At 42.4% G+C, this 23,882-nt stretch overlaps 1 protein-coding gene across 2 annotated transcripts in view; it reads left to right on the top strand.

The window, feature by feature from the left end:
* Window positions 1-7,119: 7,119 nt before the first annotated feature.
* Window positions 7,120-23,882, top strand: part of LOC112397990 (zinc finger protein 256-like) — a 29,530-nt gene continuing 12,767 nt past the window's right edge. The window contains exons 1-3 of one of the 2 annotated variants that reach the window (XM_024742352.1): window positions 7,120-7,357; window positions 10,077-10,203; window positions 19,389-21,760. In XM_024742352.1, the coding sequence (XP_024598120.1) occupies window positions 7,319-7,357; window positions 10,077-10,203; window positions 19,389-21,607 (2,385 nt within the window). In that variant the 5' untranslated portion in view covers window positions 7,120-7,318 and the 3' untranslated portion in view covers window positions 21,608-21,760. Of the gene's footprint in view, window positions 7,358-10,076; window positions 10,204-19,388; window positions 21,761-23,882 lie in introns of those variants that run through there. The other variant, XR_003002902.1, reaches the window with a different exon arrangement.

The following is a 23,882-nucleotide window of genomic DNA, read 5'->3' on the forward strand; positions in this document are numbered from 1 at the left end:
GTCCCACAACTGTTTTACTTTTGAAGAAACTAACATGTTGTGATCTAAAATGACTGTACCTTTTGCATCTTACCAGCAATGTATGAGAATTCCATTTCTTCCATATTCTACTGAATACTTGGTTTATCATTCGTGTTAGTTTTAGCCTTTTAACTGAGTTTTTAGAGTTACATCACTTTTGAGTTTCCGTAAGGATTCATGATGATTCGTTTGCTGTGTATCTTTGTTAAAATATTTGCTCAAATCTTTTTCTTTATTGACCTTTGGCTATCTTCCTTTAACAAATAGGACAATGAAACAACAAAGATGTATGTTGGAATTTCACTCATTTTAAAATACTTTTAATATTTTTAAAAAGTGATTTTGCTTTATGGAGTAACTTTACTGGCAGAATTTTCTCACTTGAAAAAATCTGCAGTATTCATAATGCAGTGGATACTTAGACATACCATTTTAAATTTAATCTGCATTTTAACATATTCTCTATATTCTTAACTTCAGTCACTGAAGAATACAATAAAGCCTTGCTTTATAGTGCTTACACATTTTCCTGGTTTATATCACCATGGAAGTTGGTGGGTTGGAGCAGATGGGGACAAGATTTACTTTTCTATCTATCTTTGTTTCTATCTATCTATCTATCTATCTATCTATCTATCTATATCTACCTATTGCTGTGTTGGGTCTTTGTTGCTGCTCACGGGCTTTCTCTAGTTGCAAGAGTGGGGACTCTTCATTGTGGTGCACGGGCTTCTCATTGTGGTGGTTTCTCTTTGTTGTGGAGCACAGGCTCTAGGCTCATGGGATTCAGTAGTTGTGGCTCGCAGGCTCAGTAGTTATGGCTTGTGGGCTCTAGAGTGCAGGCTCAGTGGTTGCGGCACACAGGCCTTGTTGCTCCGTGGCATGTGGGATCTTCCCAGACCAGGGCTTGAAACTGTGTCCCCTGCATTGGCAGGTGGATTCTTAATCACTGCACCACCAGGGAAGTTCCAGGGACAAGATTTCATCAGGATGGACTGGTCTTTCCTTTGAGTCCCAAAGCCTGGCTGGGGGGCGGGGGATGAAGAGATCAGTGGTCAGACTCCACAAGTCCTCATCCAGGCTGCTGGGTTTAATTCTGTATCCCTGACCAGTGCAAGAACCCACAGGCAGACACTCCTCCCCAGGTCTGTTTCCTCCTATGTAAGGTGGGGATTAGGAGCTGACCTGCCTCTGGTCCACTGAAAGATGTGAAGAGGGGAGCTGTCCATTCCTATGCAGGCTCCCTTTGCAGGTGACATTCTGGTGCCAGCCACCTTTAGCTCCCCCTGATGTCCTCAGATTCCTCTAGCCCCAGACCCCTCTATCCCCAGGGACATGTCAGAAATAAATGAGGCATCTCACAACCCACGATCTGGGTCAGCCCCCACGGACTTAACATGCATCGAGGAGGGGTCTGCTGGGTACTGAGGTCTCCGTGTGGATACCCCAGTGGGAAATAATCTGGGCAACTTGCTAAAGCTCTTTGAGCCTCAGTTTGCTGACTTGGACATAAAGGTGTTAACTTTGGCCCCTGAGAGGATCAACGAATGTAACAAAACACTGAGCACTTAACACCTGAATTCCAGGGTTTGTATTTTGAGCTTTTATGTGGCGTATTTATTTAAAATTTTAATAGAAAATATTTTCATAAGTTTCCTTTTCACAATTCTCTTATTGTACTTAACTCTAATTTATTGGTATTTTTATTGTATTAGTAGCATTCTCATTTTGTTCCATTTTATAGAGTGCCATGTAAGTTAATATAAATGCCATGTAAATATACTGTGAAATTTTACTCAATCCATATGTGTATCATTGTTATAGCGTATTTCTTCTGAATCCGTTTACTCTGTGAGATTGAGAGCACACTCATCAATTGATGGATTATCACAGAAATAGTTTGATTCTTTTGCAAGTGTACTGAGAGATCTCTTACTTCTGTTTGCCCTAACTGGTAAATTAATTCTCTTCAGATCCTCTTTAAACATATTTAATTTATTATGCTGAAATGCAAAATGACCAATTCTATTAGAGTATGCTATTTCACATACCAGATAGCCTTTTCACGTAAGTTTTTTTGTTCATTAGTTTTTTGTCCTTCCCCTGAAACTCAATGCAAGTTTTGTTTATTTAAAAATAGCTTATTTAATATGATATAAACAACAGATAACTACTTAGAAAACATTCTTATTTCAATGAATATTCATTTGAATGTACTGGAAAGGTTGCAAGTTACTTTTTTAAAAATCCAGTTCAGTGAAATGTGGCTGATAAAAGTATGTGATAAAGTAATAAATATATAATTCTATAAGTATTCTACAGTCAGAATGTTTTAGAAACATTTAAAATTATCAGTCCACTTTAATTCTGGCTGGTTATGGGTAGATTTTGAAATCAAAACGAAATTTTCACAAATTAGATTATTGTATAGTAATTGGATAGTTTTCACAAAAATTGCCTGTTGCAAAATGTTGCCCAATGTTTTTATGGTTTTATGGATACTGAAAATATTATAGACAATTTTTTTTACATTATACACGTTATTTTTGTCATTTAAATTTTTAGTTGTTACTGTATTTTGCCGCAGCAGTGAAAGTCCAGAATCCTAACCACTAGGCCACCAGTGAACTCCCCACTTGAATTTTTTTTTTTTTTTTTTTTGTGGTCCGCAGGCCTCTCACTGTTGTGGCCCCTCCAGCCGTGGAGCACAGGTTCCAGACGCGCAGGCTCAGCGGCCATGGCTCACGGGCCCAGCCACTCTGCAGCACGTGGGATCTTCCCGGACCAGGGCACGAACCCGTGTCCCCCGCATCGGCAGGTGGACTTGCAGCCACTGTGCCACCAGGGAAGCCCCCCACTTGAATTTTTATTTACAAAAATCAAAAGTATATTTTGTGGCCTTAAATTGGGGCTTAGCTTGTAATGACTTGCATACCTCAGTTTATTAAAAAAGAAAAAAATTTTTTTACATTTTTAATTTTAATTGAAGTATAGTTGCTGTACAGTATTATATAAGTTACAGGTGTACAATATAGTGATTCATAATTTTTTTTTTTTTTGTGGTACGTGGCCTCTCACTGCCACGGCCTCTCCCGTTGCAGAGCACAGGCTCTGGACGCGCAGGCTCAGCGGCCATGGCTCACGGGCCCAGCCACTCCGTGGCATGTGGGATCTTCCCGGACCAGGGCACGAACCCACGTCCCCTGCATTGGCAGGCAGACTCTCAACCACTGTGCCAAAAGGGAAGCCCCTGATTCATAATATTTAAAGGTTATACTCCATTTATAGTTATAAAATATTGGCTATATTCCCTGTGTTGTTCAATATATCCTCATAGTTTATTTTATACCTAATAGTTTGTACCTCTTACTCCTCTACTCCTCTATTGCGCATTCCCCCTTCTGTCTCCCCTCTGGTAACCATTAGTTCTCTATATTTGTGAGCCTGTTTCTTTTTTGTTATATTCACTAGTTTGTTGTATTTTTTATATTCCACATATAAGTGATATCATACAGTATTTGTCTTTGACTTACTTCACTTTGTATGATAATCTCTAGGTCCATCCATGTTGCTGCAAATGTCAAATTTCCTTCTTTATGGCTAAGTAGTATCCCATCATACATTGCATTGGCCAAAAAGTTCGTTCGGGTTTTTCTGTAAGATGCTATGGAAAAACGCGAATGAACTTTTTGGCCAACACAATATATACCACATCTTTTTAAACCATTCATCTATTGATGGGCATTTAGGTTGCTTCCATATCTTGGCCATTGTAAATTATGCTGCTGTGAATATTGGGGTGCATGTATCTTTTTGAATTAGTGTTTTTGGTATTTTTGGATATATACCCCAGAGTGCAATTGCTGCGTCATGTGGTAATTCTGTTTTTAGTTTTTTAAACCTCCATACTGTTTTCCACAATGGCTGCACGGATTTACTTTGCCACCAGCAGTATGAGGGTTCCCCTTTGTCCACACCTTCTCCAGCATTTATTATTTAAAGACTTTTTGGGTTTTTCTTTTGCCTTGCTGTGCGGCTTATGGGATCTCAGTTTCCCGACCAGGGATTGAACCCGGGCCACAGCAGTGAAGCCCAGAATCCTAACCACTAGACCACCAGGGAACTCCCTATTTGTAGACTTTTTGATGATAGCCATTCTGACCTGTCAGCCTTTCTCTGTACACTTAACCCTCATTTGAAGCCCAGCCAGCCCCAGTGGCCCTTCACTTCAGGTCCAGTTGCTCTATCAGAGAGCCACTGTGCCCATGAACTAATCTGCCAGCCTGGCTGAAGCACCCCAGGCACCACCAAGGCTCACAACAAAATCCTAGTGATTCTGTAGAGCAGTGAATAAACAGGAGGCTTCAATGTCATCTTGCCTCAGTTACAAGTGTCTCCACACCCATCTCATGTCCACACATTCCTCAGCAGCCTTGACCACCTGACAAATTGTCCTCTCTCCCACACCAGTGCTTATGATGCCCCCCCACCTTCACCCAGGTACCCAAGCTCTCTATGCACTTGTGGCACCCACCCTCTTTCTGATTGCTACTGGCATGACCATCATGTTCAGGATTCCTCCTACTAATATTAACAAAAGCTCCGCCTGGTCCACAAACCGTCCACCACGTTTTGTAGATGTGTCCATCCAGAAGCCCTTCCCATAGTTCCAGACCTGTGTGTCCAGCTGCCTGCTAAATAACTCCACTCTTTTGTTCTATGAAATATCTCATACCGTCAACTTGGCCAAAAAGGAAACTGCTGATATCCCTAATGAGAATTATTTCCTTTATGGAACACCCAACACAGCTGATGGAGCTTCCATCCTTCCACCTCCCAACAAGAAAAATCTTGGTGTCATACCTGACTCCTACCTTACTTTCTCTCAACATCACAATCCGAAAAACCATGCTGTCCCGTTTTAGAAATTTATTTATTTTTGGCTGCATTTGGATTTTTGTTGCTGCACGCAGTCTTTCTCTAGTTGCGGAGGGCAGCTACTCTTTGTTGCGGTGCTCAGGCTTCTCATTGCGGTGGCTTCTCTTGTGGAGCACGGGCTCTAGGTGCGTGGGCTTCAGTAGTTGTGGCACTTGGGTTCAGTAGTTGTAGCTCGCGGGCTCTAGATCACAGGCTCAGTAGTTGTGGTGCATGGGTTTAGTTGCTCCACGGCATGTGGGATCTTCCCGGACCAGGGCTCGACCCCGTATCCCCTGCATTGGTAGGTGGATTCTTAACCACCACACCACGAGGGAAGTCTGGCTGTCCTGTTTTAAAAAACGGATTCAAAAATTCATTAACTTCTCCCACCTCCACAGCCACGACAATGACCCACACTGACAGCACTCACCCCAATGTCTTGGAGGTGAAACTAACTGGAACCCTGGATGTGGGATTTCCACCAGGCAGATTTCTGGGGGCAGTACCCATCCAGCACAGTTGCAGGGATAGGACCACTACTCCAGTGGGTCTGGAAGGCAGAGCATTGAGCCAAAGATTATTTATGAGCCATAAGATCTCATGATGTTTGCTTTGCTAGGTTTTGGGCTTGTTTAGGACCCCTCACACCTTTATTTCCCATTCCCCCCATTTGTAATGGAAATTTCTATCCTATGCCTGTCCCACTATTACATTTTGGAAGCATGGAACTTTTGGTTTCACTGCTGGAGAGCAGTTTTGCCTCAGGGTTGATTGTACTTTGAGTCTCATTCATATCTGACTTAGATATGTAGATGAGTCTTTGAACTTTCTAATATCACACTAAAACTTACTATAAAGTTACACACTTTTTCTTTCACGTTTCCTTTCTGTGTTCATTGAAGAGTTTAAGCTGCATGAAAATAGAGGTTTTCGTCTGTCATGGTTCTCATGCACCTGAAACAGTGCCTGACACTGAGTATTTTGTTCAATGAAAATTTATGAGAACCGTGAATAAACATGACACCCGATATTCTTGTTCACTTTTACTAGTCTGACTACTCTTAACGTCCACTCCAATTCTTTCTCCAAGCTGGTATTAATGTTTTCAAGAATAAAAGCCCTACCAAAAGTTCTCTGAAGTATTAACTGTCTTCAACATCATCTGCTATTTCCCCAGAGCGATATCTGCCCCTGTCTTTGAATAACTACATAAATAACTTTCCGACACCTGCATTTCAAAACTGTTTTTCTGATATTATCTCATTTCCCCATGAAGAACTCTACCTGCAATCACTGGAAAATGATAATCACTTACCATCAAGGACACGAGATCATAAGCTTAAGATACCCTCCTTTATATGAGTGTTCAGATACTCCCTTCCACAAGTGCTGCGCCTCTGAAAGTTGCAGCTATTGGCACATACCAAAATGACATTAGTTAAGTTGCTCTCCGTTTGAGATAGATGTCTGTACACTAAAAGGAATTGAGTTTATGTTAGGAAATGGAATAAGATATTATATGGATGAAAGTGTTTCTTAATGGGTAGGATACAATCACCGACTCTATAGGCAAGAGAGAAGCTTTGTGTGGAACCAGAGGTAAAACTTCTGTTTGTCCACCTAATTTAGAATATCCATCTTCTTTCTTCACAGTCATGGCCCTGTACAGACTGATTTCTCTTGCTCATAGCCTATCATAATACAACTCATAAAACTGACTATGGCTTCAGATACATGCATTTGAAGAACAGTTATATAATGTGTCCAGCTACGCGCTGAGTCATGTCTGAATGACTCTGTAATAATATGGCCATTTAGATCTGTACATTTGAGAGCATTTCAAATAATATTTTTACTTTCTAAGGGCTGACTGAGCATCACGAAGTCTGAAATTTTGTCACTTTGCTGCACTTAACAACGAACAGAGCCCCTCCATTCCTCGAGGTAGGATGACTGCTTTCCAGCATCCCTCCCGGTGCCGCGTGTAAAAAGTTCTGGTTGGTCAGAAAGGAGAATCCCCTTTGCGGCGACTTCTAAAGCCCCGCGAACTACATTACCCGGAAGATCCTGCGCCGAGGTGAGCCAAGGACCACCAGGATAAATGCACTTCCGGGAGAATTCTTCACGTCAGGGCAGGACTTCCGGCCTCCTCCTTGTGGCGGCCATTTTAACTGCCCTGGGTCTGTTCTGGCTACGGGGCACCGGGGTGACGGGACTGAAAAAGCGCGAGAGGAGGCGCTGTCTGCGCGACATAGAGGCGGGTCTGAGGTTCGGCGACACCGCCCGGACTGCCCCGCCTCAGGCCCGGGAGACGGACCGCCGTCCCCGCGTCCCACCTCTTCTCTCGCTGCTCCCGGCCCCGCTCCGCCCACGGACTGCTATGGCGTCTGCGGCGGCGGCGCTGAGGGACCCGCCTCAGGTAGATGCTCGGCCTCCGGGCCCTCACCGCCCTCACTCCACCAGACATTAAGGCCCCGAGTGCGGGGCGCCTACTCATGTCCCCGCAGCCCAGGCTGTGTCCAGGACTGTGAGGCTGTCCTGGGTGGGGCCATGTTTCTAACAGTGTGATGGCGCGTGGGAGAGTGTGGCAGGCGGAGGGACCGCCAGGTGCAAAGTCTTGGACGTCGGGCTGAGGCGGGAGAATTCGGGAAACCTGGGGTCCATCTGATGTCTGCAGGAAACAGAGTGAGCCGGAGTGGCACGTGGACCGGCAGAGAGGTTGTTCCTTATTCTGAGGGACCTGGAGGCCGTGGAGGTTAGTGGACAGAAGAGGGACCCATTATGTGTTAGGGTTTTAAAAGTGATCAAAATGCTGCTCAGAGAGGGAACAGACTGGAATGTGGGTGACGAAGACATTGAGACAGAAGTAGAGCCTTTGTCCAAGGTCAGAGATCTGGTAAGAGGCAGCTCTAAGATTGAAACACAGACGTTAGTAAGTTACCCGAGGTCCAGGTTCCAGGGTCGGGTGGGAATACAGGGGAGTCCTGCGCACATGGAGCCCAGCCATGGTTGCCTTTCACTTCCCACGTGTTCTGAACGTTGAAAAAGCACTTAGGGATCCTACACAAGGCAGGAGAGGGTGTCCCAGTCCCTCACTGGTAATGACACCACTCATAGAGTGGCTGGGTATTGTGTCTTGAGAGTCTTCTCTTGATATATTCTCAGCTCTTAGCTGTGTGGGCCCTGAGGATATTCTCAAGCTGTGGGTCCTGTGTGCAGGACAAGGGTAAATACAGGTGTTCACTTTCCTGACAACCTGTATAAACCGTTGGAACCTGTATGGAACGTTATCCCAGGAACAGATACTAGCATGTGCAAGTGCTTGGAGGTGTGACTGAGTTGGGAACAGGGTACAGCAGGTCTTCATTCTTTCAGTTAGGAACAAAGAGCAGGGGACCTGGTAATCAGGCCTATGATGTGGCTGTCTGAGAAGTTGGGCATCATTTATGGAAGTAATGAGAGATTTGAATAAGAGGAAGTGTTGGTACTAACCAGGGTTCAGTAGGCTGCATTTGGCTGGAGAGAAGAGAAAAGACTATGGAGTTAAGGAAGGAGGCAGCGAGCCCAGGAAGAGGTTACTCTTGTAATCCAGTTGAGTGTTGAAGGAACAGAACTGTGGCCATGAAGGTGGGAGACAAATTTGGATTCTAAGTACGTTTTTTAAAAAGAGCCAAGTAGATTTTTGGATGTTGTAGGTAAGGGAGAGGTTAGGGATGACTCCAGGGTTTTGGGCCCTAGGAGCTGAAGGAATGGATCCTTCATCAACTTGGATGTGACAGATGCAGTATGCTTATTTCCTTGTGCGTATCAGAAATTTTGTTTTGGTCTCTTTATGGGTCTGGGGTGTTTCAGAGTACAGTGAGTGGAGCCATCAAATGGGCAGCTGAACATGTATGTCTCAAATTTAGAGAAGGGCTCAGGATGGAGACTCTCAAGAGTGATGGCTATTATAAGGACCAGAGCAGAGATGTGGATGACATTTCAAAAGTAGAATGCAGGTTAGGGTCGTAATGCTATTAGCGGGTCAGAAAGACTCGGGTGCATGCCCAGGAGTGGTTCTCTTGCTTAGCACCTGGTTAGGTTCCTGAGTATAACAAACAGGTGAGAGAGAGAATGGCTCTGGATGGTCTGGGAGAGAAGATGATCTGGCAGGTGGCCAAGGCTTCCATGGGATGAATGGGTGCAAAATACGTGGTTTGGGAGGCAGAGAAATAATTGAGACAATTTGACACTGAGGCCAGGGCTCCTGCTAGTTCACTACTGTCCATATTCTCCAGAATCGTGTAGTGAGCCTTGTTGGGGTCTAGAGTGTTTTAGTCTTGCTGGTGGATAAGATCCAGGGTAAATGGTCATTTGTGAAAGTCTTTATGCCTGGCAGGGAGATTGTAAGGGCTGGGGTTGTGAGGAAGTTTGAGTAGAGAGAGGAGAGTTGTGACTGTTGAGGGGACAGGCAATCAGACAGTGCATCACAGAAGTAGAAGAATGTCATGGGTGTCTGTAATTCACATGTGGTTCTGAGTGGCTAATATTGAAGCAAGGATCAGAAGCAGGTGGAGAGGCCTGCAAAGTTGCATGTGGGACTTTCCCTGGTATGGGATTCATCAGAGGTCTCGGATGGTACTGAGTTGTGTTTGAGTGTCAAGGACTCTCTGGAAGCTATGGGCCACGTTAATGAGTGAGTAGAGGGAGCCTGTGTTGTAGAGCAGGGAGGTGGAGGAACTGGGAGTGTAACCCTGGGGAGTGATGATGTTAGAGAGTGAGAGTCTACAGAATGATGTGCTGATAGCCCCATGGCCCTGGTATTGGGGACTTAGTGGTGAAGCATGAGCCCAGGTTTGACTGTCTTGTATGTACAGTCTGAGAGACTTCAGGGGAATTGCTTGGCAGGAGGGATGGGGCTCTGCTAGCCAGGCCCAGAGCTTACATACCATCTATGTGTCTCCCTGACTGTTATTGCTGAGGGCTGAATGCAGTGGTTCATGGGACCTGAGGAAAGAGTGAGCATCAGTAGCACCAGGTCCTGGTATCTCCTTTGAGGTGGGAAGCTTGGGAGGAGGATGATAGTGGGGTAGATGTATGAGGTGATGGACTGTGGGTTCTCAGAGTGTTCATTGTTTCATCTGTCCCCATGTTGACAGGATAGTATGACCTTTGAAGATATCGCCGTGTACTTCTCGTGGGAGGAATGGAGGCTCCTTGATGAGGTTCAGAGACACTTGTACCACGATGTGATGCTAGAAAACTTTACACTCATATCCTCACTGGGTAAGACTCTCGCAGTCTTCCCAGTGACCAGGAGGGAGCTCTGTATTCTGGCTCACCCCCCTTTTCTCTGGGGGTGCTCTTTCCTTGTGACATGTGGACTTCAGGCACTGCTTGTTTCTCCAGCTTTCTGGGTAGTTGCTGTGGTCAGTATGGCTGGGTTGTTCACAGTTCCTTCTTCTCTCCCCTGCAACCCCAATATTTGCTGTACTGGATCCTCATGGGGAAGAATTTGAGGTCGGTAATCCTGCAGTATATTTAATGATTTGTATCATCTTGTAACTGAAGATTTGTGCTTTTTGAGCAACACCTTGCCATTTGTCCCATTCCACAGCCCCGGCCTTCCACTCTCTGTTTCTCTGAGTTCAACGTTTTTGTTTGTTTTAAATTCTACATGTAAGTGATACCATACATTATTTGGCATAATGTCCATCTGGTTCATCCATGTTGTCCCATATGGCAGGACTTCCTTTGTTTTTAAGGCTAAATAATATTCAAGGCATGCATGTGTGTGTGTGAGTATATCACACCTTGTTTATCCATCCCTACGTAGATGGACACTCAGGTTGTTTCCATATCTTGTGTATTATCCATAATGCTGCTGTGAACGTGACAGTGCAGGTTATCTTTTCCCCTTTGGATTTCATTTCTTTGGGCTATATTCCAAGCAGTGGGACTGCTGGATCGTATGATAGTTCTGTTTTGAATTTTTGAGGAACTTCCATACTGTTTATCCATAATGCCTGTACCAGTTTATCTTGCTAACAAGTGTACAAGGGTTCCCTTATCTGTATACTTTTGCCAACTCTTAACTCTTGTCTGTCTTTGTTCCTCCCTCCCTCCCATTTCATTTTCTTTCTTCCTTCCTTCCTTCCTTTCTCTCTCTCTCTTTCTTTCCTTCTCTCTTTCTTTCTTCCCTTCCTCTCTCTCTCTCTCATTCTCTCTATTTTCCTTTCTTTCTTTCTTGGAGTATCGTTGCTTTACAGTATTTTGTTAGTTTGTACTGTACAGCAAAGTGCATCAACTATACATATACATGTATTCCCTATTTTTTGGATTTCCTTCTCATTTAGGTCACCATAGAGCATTGAGTAGCGTTACCTGTGCTATACAGTATGTTCTCATTAGTTACCTACTTTATACACAGTATCAATAGTGTATATATGTCAATCCCAATCTCCCAATTCATCCTACCATCTTGACTTTTTGATGATAGCCATCCTAACAGTTATATAGTAATATCTCATTGTGGTTTGGATTTACATTTCCCTGATTATTAGTGAGGAAGATCAATTTTTTATATACTTGTTAGCCATTTGTATATCATCTTTGGAATAATGCCTAATCAGATCCTCTGCCCATATATATATATTTTTTTGTAAAAACAGGTATAAAGTTTATTGCTAGAGACATAGCACAACAGCAAGTGGGAAAGCACACCAAGAAACAGTTTGCTTAGTTAAGACCCTCTGCCCATATTTTAATCAGATTATTCTGTTTCTGCTGATTTGTATGAGTACATTACATGTTCAAAATATTATCCCTTTATTAGGTACATGGCTTGCAAATATTTTCTCCCATTCTGTAGGCGGCATTATTATTTATTTATTTATTTATTTGCGGTACGCAGGCCTCTCACTGTTGTGGCCTCTCCCGTTGCAGAGCACAGGCTCCGGACGCACAGGCTCAGTGACCATGGCTCACGGGCCCAGCCGCTCCGCAGCATGTGGGATCTTCCCGGACCAGGGCACGAACCCGTGTCCCCTGCATTGGCAGGTGGACTGTCAACCACTGCGCCACCAGGGAAGCCCTATTATTTTTTTGATTCTTTTGCTATGCAGAAAAGCTTTTTCGGTTGATGAAGTTTCACTTGTTATTTTTTTTTCCCTGTACTTTTCATGTTGTATTAAAAAAAAAAAAAAGTCATTACCAAGACAACTGCCACATAGCGTATTCTCTGTTTTTTTCCCCCAAGGAGTTTGACATTTTCATGTCTTCTGTTTAACTCTTCAATCTACTCTGAGTTAATTATTAGTAGTAGTAGGGGTCCAGTTTCATTGTTTTGCATGTGAATATCCAATTTTCCCAACACCTTTTATTTAAGAGACTGTCCTTTCCCCATCCTGTGTTCTTTGCACCCTTGTCAAAGATTAGTTTACCATATATGTTTGGGACTTTTTCCTGGGTACTTTATCCTGTTCCATTCCTCTATGTGTCTGTTTTTATGACAGTACCATACTGTTTTGATTACTACAGCTTCACAATGTATTTCAAAATTGGGACGTTTGATATCTTCAGCTCTGATCTTCTTGCTCAAGATTTCTTTGGCTCTTTGAGGTCATTTGTGGCTCCATATGAACTTTAGGATTCATGTTCTATTTCTGTGAAAAATTGCATTGTGATTTTGAAAGGAATTGCATTGAATCTGTATATCGTGTTGGGCAGTGTGGACATTGTAACATTATTAATTCTTCCTATACAAGGACATTGGATATCTTTTCATTTATTTGTGTCACTTTCTTTTATCAGTGTCTTATAATTTTCAGAGTCCAGATCTTTTACTTCCTTTGTTATATTTATTCATATGTATTTTATTGGTTTTGATATTGTAAATGTGATTGCTTTCCTAGTTTCTTATTCCAATATTTCATTCTTAGTTTATAAAAATGCAACTGATTTTTACATATTGATTTTGTATCCTGCAGTTTTACTGAATTTGTTTAATATTTGTAACAGTTTTAGGGGGGAGTCTTTAGGGTACTCTATATATAAGCTCATGCCTTCTGCAGACACAGTTTTACTTCTTTTATGATTTTATTATTATTACCATTTTCTCTTGACCAAGTGTCCTGGGTAGGCCTTCCAGAACAGTACTGAATAGAAATGAGGACAGTGGGCATCTTTTTTTTTTTTTTTTAAATAAATTTATTTATTTATTTTTGGCTGCATGGGGTCTTCGTTGCTGTGTGCGGTCTTTCTCTAGTTGTGGCTAGCAGGGGCTACTCTTCATTGTGGTCAGCGGGCTTCTCATTGCAGTGGCTTCTCTTGTTGTGGAGCATGGGCTCTAGGTGCATGGGCTTCTTTGTTGCAGTGTGTGGGTGCAGTTGTTAAGAATCCACCTGCCAGTGCAGGGGATATGGGTTTGAGCCCAGGTCTGGGAAGATCCCACATGCTGCAGAGCAACTAAGCCCGTGTGCCACAACTACGGAGCCCACATACCACAGCTACTGAAGCCTGTGTACCTACAGCCCGTGCTCCGCAACAAGAGAAGCCACCGCAATGAGAAGCCTGCACGCTGCACCAAAGAGTAACCTCCATTCACCGGAACTAGAGAAAGCCCGCATGCAGCAATGAAGACCCAAGGAAGGGAGGGAGGGAGGAAGGAAGGAAGGATGGCAAACAATGGCTGTATTTCTCTGTGCTGTAAAATATATCCTTGTTGCTTAGCTTGTTGGGAGATTTTTGATTAATGATTCAGTATCCTTACTTGTTACTGACCTATTTAGATTTTTTTTCTTCATGATTTAGTGCTGCTAGGTTGTTTCAAATAATTTCTTCTACTTTATCCAGTTCGTTGACACTTAATTGTTCATTATAGTTTTTTATGATCTTTGTATATCTATATCAGTTGTAATATCTCCTCCATTTCTGAGTTCATTTATTTGAGTCTCCTCTTTTCTAATTTAATGTAGCTGAAGGTTTGTCAATTTTGTTTCTTTTCAAAAACCAACTCTCAGCTTTGTTAACATTCCTATTGTTTCTTCAGTCTGTATTTTATTTCTGCTCTGACCTTTGTTATTTCCTTCCTTCTACATTTGAGCTTAGTTGTTTGTTTTCCTAGTTCCTTGTGTTGTAAAGTGAGTTTGTGTATTTTAGATTTTTCTTTTTCCTTAATATAGGCATTTATTGCTATCAGATTTGCTTTTAGAAATTCTTTTGCTGCATCACGTAAGTTTTGTCATGTTTTGATCCATTTTACTTTGTCTCAAGATAATTTTACTTTTCCTTCTGATTTTTTTCTTCAACACATTAACGGTTCAGGAATGTGGTGGGTTTTTTTAAAATATTCACTTATTTATTTATTTGGTTGCATGGGGTCTTAGTTGCAGCATGTGTGCTCCTTAGTTGAGGCTTGCCAGCTCCTTAGTTGTGGCACATGGGCTCCTTAGTTGTGGCATATGAACTCTTAGTTGTGGCATGCATGTTGGATCTAGTTCCCTGACCAGGGATTGAACCCGGGCCCCATGCATTGGGGGCATGAAGTCTTATCCACTGCGCCACCAGGGAAGTCCCAGGAATGTGTTGTTTAATGTTCATATATGTTTGAACTTTCCCGCATTCACAAATATATTATGTTACTGATTTGTAGTTTCCAACCCTCATGGCTGGATAAGATTCTTGATATGATTTCAGTCTTCTTAAATGTGTTAAGACTTGTTTTGTGACCTAACAAATGATCTTTCGTAGAGAGTGTTCTGTGTCCACTTGAAAAGAATGTATTCTGCTGTAGTTGAATTGCATGTTCTGTGTATGTTTGTTAGGTTGAGGTGGTCTAAAGTTCCATTCAGTATTTGGTCAATGTTTGAGCTAAAATGTCATTAAATATTTCCTTATTGATTTTCTGTTTGGTTAATCTACCCTTTCTCAAAAGATGGGTATTGGAGTCTGCTAATACTATTTCATTGCTTTCTTTTCTACTTTCCACTTTCTTAGTGTTTGCCTTATACATTTAAGTTCTCTGGTGTTAGATGCATATTACTTATAATATGTTCTGTTCTCTTGATGAATCAACACCTTTATAATTATTTAATGACTTTTTTTGTCTCTTGTGGTAGGTTTTGAGTTGAAGTTTATTTTTCTTGTCTAAATGTAGACTATTTATAAGTATAAGCTACTGTTTTTTGGTTTCCATTTGTATGGAGTTTTTTTTCAATTCCTTCTCTTTTAGCCTATTTATGTCCTTAAAGCTGATGTGAGTCTCTTGAAGGCTTTATCCTCAGTCACTGTGTGTCTTCTGAATGGAGAGAATTTTGTAAGGACTTTCTAATTGCCATATTGTTAATTTTTGTAGTTCCTTAGTTCCTTTTTTCTTTCTCACTTTCTTCCTTTGTGATTTGATGGTTTTCGGTAGCAGTGTTCTTTGATTCCTTTCTCTTTCTCTTTTGCGTATCTACTGTAGGTTTTTGCTTTTGTGTTTACCATCAGGTTTTCATGAAACATAACAGTATTTTAAGCTGATAACTTAATGTCAGTTTTATACAGAAAGTCCCATTCTAGAACCCTCCTACGCTGTTGTTGGGAATGTAAGTTGGTGTAGCCACTGTGGAAAACAGTATGCAAGTTCCTCAGAAAACTAAAAGGATTACCATATGATCCAGCAATCCCTCTCCTGGGCATATATCCAGATAAAACTATAATTCAAAAAGATATATGCACCCAAATGTTCATAGCAGCACTATTCACAATAGCCAAGACATGGAAACAACCTAAATGCCCATCAATAGATGAATAGTTTAAAAAGATGTGGTATATATTGGGTTGGACAGAAAGTTCATTCAGGTTTTTCCATAACATCTTATAGAAAAACCCAAACGAACTTTTTGGCCAACCCAGCATATACAATGGGATACTACTCAGCCATAAAGAAGGAAGTCTGACATTTGCAGCAACATAGATGGACCTAGAGATTATCATATTAAGTGAAGTAAATCAGAAAGAGAAATACAAATACCATATGATGTCACTTATATGTGGAGTCTAATATATGACACAAATGAACCTATCTATGAAACAGCAACAGAATCACAGAGATAGAGAACAGACTGGTGGTTGCTAAGAGAGAGGGGGTTGGGGAAGGGATGGAGTGGGAGGTTGGGGTTAGCAGGTGTAAGCTGTTTTTTCCTTAAAATTTATTTATTTGTTTATTTTGGCTCCGTTGGGTCTTAATGGCGACACATGGGATCTTTGTTGTGGCACACAGGCTTCTCTCTATTTGTGATTACAGGCTCCAGAGCATGCGGGCTGTACAGTTGTGGCATGCGGACTACAGAGTGCATGGGCTCTATAGTTTGCGGCACGCAGGGTCTCTAGTTGAGCTACGCGGTCTTAGTTGCCCTGTGGCATGTGGGATCTTAGTTCCCCAACCAGGGATAAAACCCACGTCCCCTGCATTGGAGGGTGGATTCTTAACCACTGGACCACCAGGGAATTCCCAGGTGTAAGCTTTTAAATATAGAATGACTAAACAACAAAGTCTTACCATACAGTACAGAGAAGTATATTCAGTATCCTCTGATAAGCCATAAAGGAAAATAATATTTTAAAAAAGAACGTATATGTATGTATAACTGAATCACTTTGCTGTATAGCAATAATTAATACAACATTGTAAATCAACTATGCTTCAATAAAAATAAATAAATAAAAGGGGAAAAATCCCCTTTTAGTATCTCACCCCTTTTGCATTTACATTTGCTTTTTTTTGTGTGTGGTACATGGGTCTCTCACTGTTGTAGCCTCTCCCGTTGCGGAGCACAGGCTCCGGACACACAGGCCCAGTGGCCATGGCTCATAGGCCCAGCCGCTCCGTGGCATGTGGGATCCTCCTGGACCAGGGCGCGAACCCGTGTCGCCTGCATCGGCAGGTGGACTCTCAACCACTGTGCCATGAGGGAAACCCTACATTTTAAAAGAAAATTTTTATTTTTGGCTGTGTTGGGTCTTCGTTGCTGCCCGTGAGCTTTTTTCTCCAGTTGCGGTGAGTGGGGGCTACTCTTCGTTGCAGTGTTCAGACTTCTCATTGCAGTGGCTTCTCTTGTTGCAGAACATGGGCTCTAGGCATGTGGGCGTCTGTAGTTGTGGCACGCGGGCTTAGTTGCTCCACAGCATGTGGCTTCTTCCCAGTCCAGGGCTCGAACCCGAATGCGGATTCTTAACCACTGCGCCACCAGGGAAGTCCCTGCATTTATGTTTTTGGTGTGACAGTATATATCTTTTTATACTTTTAGTTATTAAGAACCAATTGTGGCTGTAGTAATTTTTAATATTTTTGTCTTTTGTCATTTATACTAGTATTAAATGATTACCACACCACCATGTTACAGTGTTAGCATATTCTGAATTTGAGTATATACTTAACCTTTACCACTGTGCTTTATATTTTTGTGTATCGTCCTGTTACTAATTAGTGTTCTCTTTTCAGCTTGAAAAGCTCCATTTAGCATTTCTGATAAGGCAGGTTGAATGGTGATGAACTGTCTCAGCTTTTGTTTGTGCAGGAGAGTTTTTATCACTCCTTCATTTCTGAAGGACAGCTTTGCCAGATAAAGTATTTCTTAGTTGCCAGGGTTTTTTTCTTCTGCATTCTGAATTTAATGTCCCACTCTCTCCTAGGTTGCATGGGTTCTGCTGAGAAATGTGCTTATAGCCTTACAGGGCTTCTCTTATATGTTACGGGATTTTTTTTTTACTGCTTTCAAAATTCTCTGTCTTTGACTTTTCAAGCTTTCATTTCACTGTATCTCAGTGAAGATCTTGTTGGATTGAATCTGGATGGGGACCTATGCACATAATGTACCTGCATGTCCACACCTCTCTCTTGATTTGGTTGATTGTTTCCACCATTTTTTATTTAAATAAGCTTTCTGCTCCTTTCTCTGTCACTTCTTGTGGCACTTCCACAATACGAATATTATTTCTCTTAATGGTATCCCATAATTTACATAGGTTTTCTTCAGTCTTTTTTCCCTCTGGCTGGATAATTTCAAATCACCTGATTCAAGGTCACAGACTTTTCTCCTGCTTGATCAAGTTTGCTGTTCTCTGTTGTATTTTTCATTTCATTCATTGTGTTCTTCAGCTGCAAAATTTAATTCCTTTTCCTTTTTTTTTTTCTATCTCGGAACTTCTTGGGTTTTCTTGTTTGTTTGTTATTTTTGGATGCACTGTGTGGCATGCAGGATCTTAGTTCCTTGACCAGGAATGGAACCTGTACCCCGTGCAGTGGGAGTGTGAAGCCCTAACCACTGGACTGCCAAGGAACTCCCATTCTTGGAACCTGTTGATTTGTTTGTGTATTTTTTTCCTGCTTTCATTGAGTTTCTGTTTGTGTTCTCCTGGAGCTTCCTTAAAACATTTATTTTGAAATCTTTGTCCAGTTGTTTATAGATATGCATTTCTTTGGGTTCACTTGCTGGAAACTTATGCTCCTTTGGTGATGTCTTGTTTCCTTGATATTCCATGTTTCTTGGAGTCTTTTTTTCATGTTTCTGCATTTGATGGATCAGTCACATCATCCGGATTTTCAGACTTGTTTTGATAGGGAGAGATGTTAACTTGGGTTGGTTACAAGATCATTGGCTAGGTGGGGTGTGGCAGTTTTGGCTGTCAGAAGGGACCAGCCATGTAGTGGCTCTGCAGCTGTCAGCTGAGGTCAGGGACACCAAAAATTATAGGGATTCTCAATAACCAAGTCTGCAAGGTGAACTCACAGGTACCTTGCCCTGGTGAACCTGGAGGGTGTGACATCAGTACTGTGTTCAGATCATACCAGGAATGTTTCTCATTTAGCCAGTATGTTTTTGGTTGTTGCCCACACCACAGCCCATGTGTATTTCCCTTTCCCACTGTTAAGCCTGTGCTGACTAGTCAGTTTTACTTCACTGTGATATCTACTCTGACTTCCAGCCCAGCGACAAGACCCATGTCTCTGGACTTCAAATCTCAGCCATTACTCTCATATATCCTCCTCTCCTGCTCTGCAGCTTTGGTCCGCATGTGCTATGAGGTGTCCACACATCCTTAAATTGGCCTTGAACAGCAGCTGTTCTACTGTAGTTGGTTTCTGCTGGGTTTGGACATATGCTTCTACACAGTGTCACTTCACTAGCAGAATAGGTCCTGCAGGAATCCTCTGGCATATGAACAAGTTCTAGAATATGCCTCTCTACTTGGTGCTGCACCCTATCCTAATGTCCTTCCCCTGGTGTAGTGTATCATTCTTTTGCCTTAGAGGCTCATTCATGCCTAGTAGCCACTTCCCCAGTGGAATTACAAGTCTCCTTTCTGGAAAAGCATCCTGTAGACTCCTTCCCAGATGTGACACATTACCTTTATGATGATGCTGCCCCCTTCCTATAAAGTCAACATGTTTATTTGCGTGTGTTTCACCATCATTTATTTGCATTCATGTTGCTGCTGTGGAGCAAAGGATGCAGAAGCACCCTTTCAACAAAGCATTTCTATAAGCATATCACAGGCCAGGACTCCTAAGGCACCTTTGTTTTCCCAGAAGAACTACTCCAGTGAGACGTGTAGTCTGGTCTTGCAAAGTATTTTTCACTTGGCTGAGCATGAAGAAACACAACACAGCCAGAAAGTGTTCAGGTGTAGAATATGTATGAAACGATTTCATTTTAGTGCAAACCTCCTAAAACACCAAAAGCAGCACATGGCAGAGAAATCCTTCAGTAATGCTGTAGTCAGGGCCTTGTTTGTGAAAAGCTGCAAATGCCATGTGTTAAGGAAGCCCTTTACCTGTGAGGAAGTAGGGAAAGACTTTCTGGCCACCTTGGGACATCTCCAGCAACAGACCACTCACACCAGGGAGAAGCCAAACAAGATTGCCCAGCATGAGGCAACTTTACAAAGCAGAGAAAGTCATTACAGCTGGGGAGAATTCAAGAAAGCCTTCAGCCCGAAACATGCATTTGTTCAGAACCAGGGTGTCCACCCTGGAAGACATTGTTTTGTGTGCAGTGAATGTGGGAAGACATTCAGGTACAAACCCTCATTTGTTGTGCACCAGAGAGTGCATACTGGAGAAAGGCTTCATGTGTGTCATGAATGTGGAAAATCTTTCAGGCAAACCTCAACCCTCAATCTGCATCGAAGAATTCGTACTGCGGCAAGGCAGTACAAGTGCAGCAAATGTGGGAAATCCTTTAACCAAAACTTTGTCCTTAGTTATCCCTGGAGAAGTCACATTGGAGAAAATTGTTACTTGTGCAGTGAATGTGCACAGTCTTTGAGCCGCAGATCCATCATAGTTCGAGAACGGACATTTCACACTGGAGAAAGGTGTTATGAGTGTACTCAATGTGGGATATCTTTTAGACGAAAATTTTACCTCATCGTACACTGGAGGGTTCACACAGGAGAAAGGCCTTACGATTGCAGTGAGTGTGGGAACTCTTTTACTAATAGCTTGGTGCTCGTCCTACACCAGCGAGTACATAAAGGGGAAAGGCCTTTTGCTTGCAGTGAATGTGGGAAATCTTTTACCAATAGCTCGATACTCATTCTCCACCGGAGAGTTCACACAGGAAAAAGGCCTTATGAGTGCAGTGAGTGTTGGAAATCCTTTAGTCATCAATCTTACCTCACTCAACACTGGAAGGTTCATAGTGGAAAAAGGCCTTATGAATGCATTGAATGTGGGAAATCTTTTATGTCTCGCCGTGGCCTCCATTATCATCAGAGATTTCACACTGGACCAAGGCCTTATGAATGTAGTGAATGTGGGAAGTCTTTTACCTCTCACTCTGGCCTTCGTTATCATCAGAGAGTTCACACAGGAGAAAGGCCTTATGAGTGCAGTGAGTGTGGAAAATGTTTTACCTCCAGCTCTGCCCTGTGTTATCATCAGAAGACTCATGCTGGAGATAGGCCTTATGAGTGCACTGTATGTGGGAAATGTTTTTACTCTTGTTCCACCCTCCGTTATCATCACAGAGTCCACACAGGAGAAAGGCCTTATGTGTGCAGTGAATGTGGGAAATCTTTTTCCTCTAGTTCCAACCTCAGTAATCATCAGAGAATTCACACAGGAGAAAGGCCTTATGAGTGTAATGAATGTGGGAAATCTTTTACTACTCGGAGGAACCTTCATTATCATCAGGGAGCTCACACTGGAGAAAGCCCTTATGAGTGCAGTGAATGTGGGAAAACCTTTAGGAGAGAGTCTTCTCTCATTGAATACTGTAGAGTTCACACTGGAGAAAAGCCTTATAAATGCAGTGAATGTGGGAAAGCTTTTTCATCTAGGTATGTTTTCCATTATCATCAGAGAGTTCACACAGGATTGAGGCCATATGAGTATAGTGAATGTGGGAAATCTTTTATTTGTAGTTCCATTCTCCGTGAACATCAGAGAATTCACAGTAACCAAAGTCCTTATGAATGCACTGAATGTGGGAAGTCCTTTAGAGCAAATTCTTATCTCACTGAACACTGTATAATTCATACTGGAGAAAAGCCTTATAAATGCAGTGAATGTGGGAGATCTTTTTCTTCTAGGTCTGGCCTCCATTATCATCAGAGAGTTCACACAAGATCGAGGTCATATGAGGATAGTGAATGTGAGAAATCTTTTCCCCAGAGCTTTGCACTCCTTCCACGTCCATGTTGACAGAGGTGGAAGGTCTTAATGTGTGTTGTGAATGTGGGAAGTTGTTTACTTCTAGTTCCACCTTTTGTTCTTATTAGAGTTCACAGGAAGAGCCTTATTCATGCCAGGAATTTGGGAAATTGTTTCCTAAAGAATTCATCTCATGGGACTTCCCTGTTTGTCCTTTGGTTCGGAATCCACCTTCCAGTGCAGGCAATGTGCGTTCTATCCTTGGTCGGGGAACTAAGATCCCCCATGCCATGGGGCAACTAAGTCTGCGAGCCTCAACTACTGAGCCCACACATTCTAGAGCCTGTGCACTGCAACGAAGATCCCATGTGCCGCAACTAAGACCCGACACTGCCAAATAAATATTTAAAAAACAAAAGAGTTCACCCCAGTATACATGGTAGAGTTTACACTGGAGAAAGGCCTTGAATGTGCAAGGAAAAGTGCAGTTTTCTTCTTCAGGGTAATGACGTTGGAAGAAACTGAGGAGTGGCCCATCTGAATTCAATCTCATACATCAGTTGTCCACAGTGGGAGATACCCCTGAAATTTCAGTTATGTGGGTAGCACGTGTGGCTGTATTGCACTTTGTAACCTGTCCAGGTCTCTTCCCAGATTTATGTCACTGCCCGTTTCTGTGGCCGTTTTACCTCTATCGCCTGGCAGGTCCACACAGTGTGCATCAGTCACCAGCTCAGTGTGCTCAGGGAAACTGACCTCTGTTCTACCAAGTGTTGGAGCAAACCAGGAGTGGTAGCCCAGTCTGTTAGGGGTTGGTGTTCCCCCCTCTCTGACTATGTGTACAAAAGCCTGAAGGAATGTTGGCCCCGAGAACGTCATATGAATTCAGCTGACAATGTGCAGAGAAGGACAACATTTTCCAGGGACATATTCTCTCATGCTCAGTTTTTCCATCTAGCAAGTCACCAGCCCAAACTGTGTGCCACACATTGTTTTGGTTTGTATAATATGGATGCCTTACTGTTTAAGGCCTATTTTGTTTTTGGAGTTCTTTGTACTGCTAGAGATTTTTTATAAGGAGATTTGGGCTCCACAGGCATGGGCCTCAGGGAGGATAGTACGATTGCAAAACGTGGCTTGTCATTTTTGGTCAAATTTGCATTGGTGCCGGTGAAGTTGTAGGAGAGAGGGCAGGGCTTTTTGGTCCTCATTTGAAGCCTGGGTGCTATGAGCTTTAGGAGACTCAGACATCACTCTCAAGAGGAGTAAGGTGTGACAATCTCAAGTTCTTGGAACAGCGTGAATATTTTCCCCTGTTCATGGGGGGTATCACAAGAGATGTCAGCACTGTTGATAGGCATCTCCCATGGTCTTGCAAAGAGCATGTGCTCTGATGTCCACAATTCCATGGGTGACAGTCACTGGTTGTAAGACTATAGGGGTCAGGGGAAACTGAAACTGATACAGAAACTGTGTTAGTAGGGAGCAAAGGAGACAGCAGTCAGCTCATTGGAATGTGCTTCTTCTAAAAGTGCATCCACAGATGTGTTTGTGACGATGACTGATGTGCAGGATCAGTGTGTACACAATCTCAGGACCTCCAGGCATGTTTAACTTGTGTAGTTGAGGTCATTGTCACAGAAGATAATTGGAAAGTTTTGTGGATTTTTGTAACTTCCCTGTAATGTTCGCCTCAAGGCCGTTGCTGCACAGGCAGAAAAAAGAAAGGTAGAGAAAAGTAGTCTAGGGATGTGGCTCTTGTGAGCCAGCCAACATTCCTGTGGACTGAAGTGGAAATGTCCTTTATTACTTGCCAGTGTTTGCTGCCACTGAGGCAGGATTGACCCCCAGAGGGCATGACAGAAAGATGGTGGAATCACTATAGGGCTGTCAAATCTATTTTCCAAAAAAGTGGGGCATACAGATTTTGTTTATCTTGAAGTGTTTTTTTAAAGTTTTATTTAGGTGTAATTTACATGTAGTAAAGTACACACATTTAAAGTGAAGTATTTGATAAGTTTTGACATACACATGATACTTGTGAAAACATCATCACAGTCATGGTAGTGACCATGTCTATCACTGTGTATTTGCTCCATGTTCTTTTATAATCTCTGTGTCCCTGCCCTTCACAGCCATCCAAGCAACCATTGATTTATTTCTCCTTGTAATAGATACCCTTGCGATTTCTATAATTTACCTGATGGAATCGTAAAATGTTTACTTTTGTTTTCTCCTGGTTTTGTGTTTTATAATTATTTTGAGATTCATCAATGATGTTAAATGAGGAGCTCTTTTTTATTTTTTTAAGTAATATTCTTACCAT

This window comes from Neophocaena asiaeorientalis, unplaced genomic scaffold (genome assembly GCF_003031525.2).
Source record: "Neophocaena asiaeorientalis asiaeorientalis breed wild unplaced genomic scaffold, Neophocaena_asiaeorientalis_V1.1 scaffold582, whole genome shotgun sequence".
NCBI lineage: Eukaryota > Metazoa > Chordata > Mammalia > Artiodactyla > Phocoenidae > Neophocaena > Neophocaena asiaeorientalis.